This window comes from Hermetia illucens, chromosome 5, assembly GCF_905115235.1.
Source record: "Hermetia illucens chromosome 5, iHerIll2.2.curated.20191125, whole genome shotgun sequence".
In the NCBI taxonomy this organism is placed as follows: Eukaryota; Metazoa; Arthropoda; class Insecta; order Diptera; family Stratiomyidae; genus Hermetia; species Hermetia illucens.
The window spans coordinates 76,818,940-76,824,939 of NC_051853.1; the positions used below are offsets into that span (position 1 = coordinate 76,818,940).

At 37.5% G+C, this 6,000-nt stretch overlaps 1 protein-coding gene across 1 annotated transcript in view; it reads left to right on the top strand.

Moving 5' to 3' along the window:
- Positions 1-4,023, top strand: part of LOC119656650 (sesquipedalian-1) — a 30,912-nt gene extending 26,889 nt beyond the window's left edge. The window contains exon 4 of the mRNA XM_038063115.1: positions 3,639-4,023. Coding sequence (XP_037919043.1) covers positions 3,639-3,676 — 38 coding nt within the window. The 3' untranslated portion in view covers positions 3,677-4,023. The remainder of the gene's footprint in view (positions 1-3,638) is intronic.
- Positions 4,024-6,000: the final 1,977 nt, after the last annotated feature.

Genomic DNA, 6,000 nt, shown 5'->3' on the forward strand with positions numbered 1-6,000 from the left:
CCGTCATGCTCGTCATTCGTTCAATATGATCAGCTCATTGAAGTTTTTGTAATGGTTCAAGGATAACGATGGAGTCATATTCAACATTTGGTACAATGAATTGTTATATGGAATTCAGTTGTCCTTCTTTTATGACTCTAAATGTTTTACACAGCACTTGTAGAACGAATCTGTGTATTGTAATTTCCGAGCGGCTTTTGTCATTTCATGTTACATGCCCGTCCAGTCGATTCCAAAATTAAAGTATGTATTTAACATGCTTCACTTTTGGACTGGGTGATGCAAATAAAAGAACTTGTTCACTTGCCTGAGCATTTTGATTTTTAACTAAACTTCCTTTGCTAATTTTACCAGACCCTAGAATATCTCTATCTAGCGTCTTAAAGATTGGACCATAATATCTATGTAGTTTTTGTATGCTGCCAGCTTCCTCGATTCTACTATTAATGCTGAATAATAAGAGATTTTTTCTAAATTCATCAATGCTGTGTCTTCAACACGATTATAATATCTATTTAACCCTGAATATTTGGTCAGTGTTAGGAATTCTGATCAAAATCTTGGCGTGCACCGCTATGGCAGTAGTCCTGTCAAATCTACTCTCCGAAAAAATATAGACCCTCCCCCCCCATCCGATCTCCGCTCAAATAAAGCTAATTATTATATATCACTATATTTTCCAAGTTTATGGTGAAGCCCTCTCAAATTCACCTTAGGATAACAAAATTTTACAAAAAACAAAAACCACAATACAAGACAATTCTGGGAATTTTGATAGAAATCCTACTATTTTCATCAAGTTATAGTAGGTCGAAATTGGCCCTTTCAAATAAATTGATTACACCTCAAGTCATATAGAGAACGTAGTTTTGCATAAAAATGATACGAATACACCATATTGCGAACAAAAGCTTTAAGAAATACATAACACTTTCTATACGTGAAGAGCCGAATTATTTATTTCCGGCTTGTTTTATACCGTTTCTCGCACGGTTGAAAAGCTGCATCTCACCAAGTTCAACATCGATCGGTTATGTGATTCAGCTGTGACTCGACAATGGGAGGCAGATACCCTGAGTAACTCGCCAGAGAATATTGGTGAGCATTAGGCCGCTGTGAAAAATGCTCACAAAATTTCACAGCGAAGAATGCCAACTTATAGCTGAAAATTACAGCAAAATCATGATAAAGACTATGTCCTACGATAAACATCTTTGGGATCCGAGGGGTAAAAAAGGGGTGGTCAGGGGGTAGCAGTCAGTCAGTCAGCATCTCAATAAAAAATGCCCGTCTAGGACTCGGAAAACTCGTCCATCCAGGCCAGCAGTTTAATGTCATTATTGAACTAAACGGGCGACAAAGCGTTCAGAAGAGATAAAAACTGAAAGCACCAAGTCGCTTGGGTAATGCTGGCGGTGTGGGGACGGGCTTATCGTGTTGGAATAAGGAATATGGTTTTCGCGGGATGGTTCGTTTTGTCGTTACTTTTCCTGAACGTAAACTCCACATCCACTGTTTAGTTCCGATCGAGCAGTTCGTAGTATTAAAAAACCTAATTAGAGCATTTGAATAAATCTACACAACCTAAATAAAAAACCCAAAAAACCCGTTGCCGTTTTTCCTTTACTAAAAAAGTGGTTTAAAATTATATTTCACATGTACCTCCTTTTCTACAATACCTCCAATTCCTTGTCTTGCCGCTAGAACGGATATTAAATTATCCGACCTCTCTTGATCAATTTCGAAAATCAGGATTATCCATTGCCTTGATCTCTTGAGAAGTGCATCCCTCGGAGTTCTGTAAAGTTCTGTCGGCCACGTCTAACTAAACTCACCACGCCTTCCGTGAAAATGGTAAAGTTTAGCATCGGGTAAATCATGTGGTTGAAAGATATTTTGTGTTGTTAAGTATGGTTCGAAATGCTGGGGATAACTCGTTTGATATCTGTCGCTTTCCTGTATATCTACAGGTTTAATTTCTTTTGCTTTCTCTTCAACAATCAGATCCAAGAAGGGTAATTGACCTTCCTTTTCTGTCTTCAGGGTGAACTCGGTACTGTGATGCAGTATATTGCGAAAGTCGAGCGTATTTTCAATTTTGTTTTTCCTGATGATAACGTAGATGTCGTCCACATACCTCTCCCAAAACTTTGCAATTAGACCGGCCGAAGCTAGATCCATTTTCAGATTGGCCATGAAGATCTCGCTGATGAACGGGGAGCGAGGGTTTCCCATCGGGGCTCCTTTTAACTGTTTATGATACTCCGACCTTAAAAGAGAGTAGTTTTCACCTCTCCATTGTGGATCTTCTTGTTGCTTATGTAGCCAATCCTACGCTAAAGCGATCGCTTGTTTGACCAGGATACTCAGAAAAAAAGCCGAAAGACAAAAAGACTTTATCTTCCTCGATTTCCCAAATCCCATAGAAAATGGAGGAAATTATATTACTTTTTGTCCATGAGTTGTTGTTTTCACTTAACACGAGTGGTACTCATGTCTACAATTTTGAATCTCTCCCATAGAGTTAAATTAGTCCATCCTATCTGCTGTACCATTTCATGATTATTATTCAATAGCTCTTCATCAAATGAAAATCAAACTCAACGGGGCGTGCGAATCTAGCAGCGTCCTTCAAATAAAAATCCCCACCCCGATTATAGGCATTATGGTGTCGAAAATGCTCATTTTTGTGGATTTGACCTCCATTTTAATGATCTGTAAATCACGAAAAAGTATTTTCGAATTACAACTGAGTGATCTTGTGGAGGGACAAATTCTCTTCAGAGCAACACACAAAAAAATATGCCAAGCATTTTATTTTTAACTCGTCAATTCAATTTGAAACAGTCGGAATACAGGAAGCTGGCGCTTCTCGCACAACTCAATATTTGCTTTTATGACACTACGTCTGTCAACGTGAATTTTCCAAGTTGGACCATATCCATGGGATCTGAATTAGGCATGATGAGATACCCTTGCACGTGTTTGATTTCAAATTTGTTCGCCATCCACGTGACGGCGTGAGACCACTTGGGGAGAAAACTTTTTCCATTCCTCATACTGGTTTTGGGACTCAAATGAAGAGGAGTCAAATCATATGAATTCGATGGGTGCTGGATGATATTCGTAGCGAGCCGCAAAAATGTTCTTGAAGTGCTTTGATCGACCGAATAAAGTGGTCTGTAAGTGATTGTTAACATAGATAACAAAAGGTATTCCATCAAAACCTTAAAACTTGAAGCTACTAGAATCAAATTCAAAGTTCATAATTGTTAGGAATTAAGATACGACTAATAACTAATCTAGTTATAAGTATAGACATCTCTAGTTACACTCTAGAGTAATACATTTACTACCATTTCAGATAATACCTAATTTCAATAGACAAAGTAAAACCAAACAAATATCACTTTATGCTGAAATTTTTAATTTAAAGGAATCATCCGTTGCTTTTAGTTTAATAATAATATGTTAACCGCATGTTATTTATTTCCTTTGTTTTCGATTTAACAGGTCATGTCTAATTTATCAATTTTCGGTTAATCAATGATTAGATTGTTAATTTTGTACTTCTTCTTAGATACACAGTAAATTTGCCAAATCACAATTAAAAATATTTGCTTTGCTACTCCCAATAGAGGCGGTTAAATCGGAACCTTTGGAATCACATTTTTGATTTACTCGCCAACTAGGACCTCTGAGTATTACAAACCGCAAGGACTAAAGTTGTGAAAAGTGCCATTATGTTGGTAGCTTGTTTGTTATCGCTTTTTCGTTTCTGTTAATTCAACGTAAATGCTGCATCAGCATAAACGGCAAGTTGTTCATAATATACGCCTTCGAAGTTTCAACTTGGAAGGCAAGGATATGTTTTTATACAATGCATTGCACAAATCTAGGAACCATTGAACTCAAAGGACAATAGTTAAACACGTGTTAGAATCGTAAGCTTATTGATTATTAATTGTGGCATTTATTTTATCTGGCTCTGTAAAAGATATAAGAATGAATATGTAAATGAGGCCTAAATAAAAAGTTCAAAATGATGGCAGGAATTTTCTCAAATTTTGGCTGAGGACGTTTTATTTGAAAAGGTAAGTTCATTGAATAAAATATGAGCCTTAATTAGAATCTCCGTAGCAGTAATGCGTAACCATCAGAAACTCACTCTAATTTAATTGTTTTTTCATCAAATCTATTGAAAAAACTTGGTTTCCAAAAAGGAGGCTTTATGAAAATAGATTTTCATATATAAGAAAGGACTTTTCTACTTTGCACATCAGACTGTAACAGTAACCTCTACTACTCATTCTGTGGATATGGCGTTTTATCTTTACGAATCCATTTTAATGATTAGAAAAAAAATGAAAAACGGAAACTAGACCGTTGGACTGTGGAGACAGGTATCTTCAAATATTTAGAAATTTCATAAAACGTCGCTCGTTCATCTCATGCTTTAAAGGCTGTTGAATTGTTCAAATTTCTTTGCCGATTGAAACTATTTCTAATATCAGAGGGATTGCATATTATACACGAAAATGCGGAGTAAAAGGACAGCTACTGTCTTTAGAAATTACTAGTAAGTAAAGTACTAAGTAAAGAGATAAAGATAACAGACACGTTTTCTGATTTGGACTACAAGGCCTGGATCGCATTAAGGAACACTACAATCGTGCAGCGCTATGCACTAACCGAAATTTCCGATTTATGAGCAAGAGCATGTAGTACAAGAAAGTTTTCCTGTAGGTAATAATGTGCTCGCGTTAGGGTAGGTGACGATGAAAGGTCTGTAGATTTCTGCAACTTGGTCGAACACAGTTTCTGCCATAATATCAGTGGCGCTTCGGCTAATCGGTAATAAACATCTAATCAGATCTAATAGATTTAACAGTTGTCTTGAAATGTGTGTCATAAAAAGAAAACTGATGTCATGCTCGGAAAAGATCATCTAATAGTCGCTTGCTTTGTTTGTACGCCCTGGTTGTGTCTACTCGCAGAGGAATCTTGGGTACACTATCTCCTTAACCGCTTGCGTTAATTACCTGGACTATGCTAGATGCACAGTTGCCTATCTTGGTATTCAATAGCCTGGCATCAGCCTGTTAAATATTTCCAGGCTTTTTACGGTGTCGAGTTTTTGGACTTTGTAAGTCTTTTGGATGTTTTCTACGTTCTCCTAGAAAATTTTATGGCCGCTTTCTATTATGGGTTTTGCTACTGAAGATTTGCTGATGCTGGTGGATTCCGGGCATGTTATTTTATAGATCGCGCCCTCTTCTGCCTTAGTTTTCGAGTCGTTTTCGCTCCTAAGTCGAGTTTTAAGTTGCGCATTTCTGCTTGTTGGAACTATATCTATTTTAAATGTTTTAAGCGCATTCCTGATGCTAGGCCACAAAGACGTGTAATTATTGTTGGATCTACCGGTTAACCTGTCTTTTTTGCACAGTAATGATGTAATTTGTTTCTTATCATTATCATTTCTTCGTTACTATTGCGTCGCTAATATGGGCCATTTCAACAATCTTCCTGTCGTTCAGCAGTCGGAAACGTTTCTTGCTATGCAGACGGCAGAAACTTTGGATAACCGGCTGAGAATATGATGAACACGGGTAAGTTAGTGTGCAACTCCGCTATACAACTTTTCAATGACTATATCGTCATTCCGGGCGAACTTAATTGTTATGTGGGGAAAAAAGGAAGGAGGTAGACGGCAACAAGTGCCATGAAGGAAAAGGGGTTGAAGCTCGCGGTGAGGGTGGCGAGCGTATAGAAGTGATTTGGTGGACACTCTCGATCTTGTACTTGTGAATAATTGGTTTATCAAACATTTATCCCATCTTCCGTCATTTTATAGTGGAAACAGTAAAACTCAAATCAACTATATTCTCATAAGACGCCGACATTTTATTACCTTCACTGACTGGAAAGCCTTAGCCTTGAAGTCGAGGAAGAAATGAAACGATTGAAACCGGCGACCCCAACAGCACCTGATGACATTGC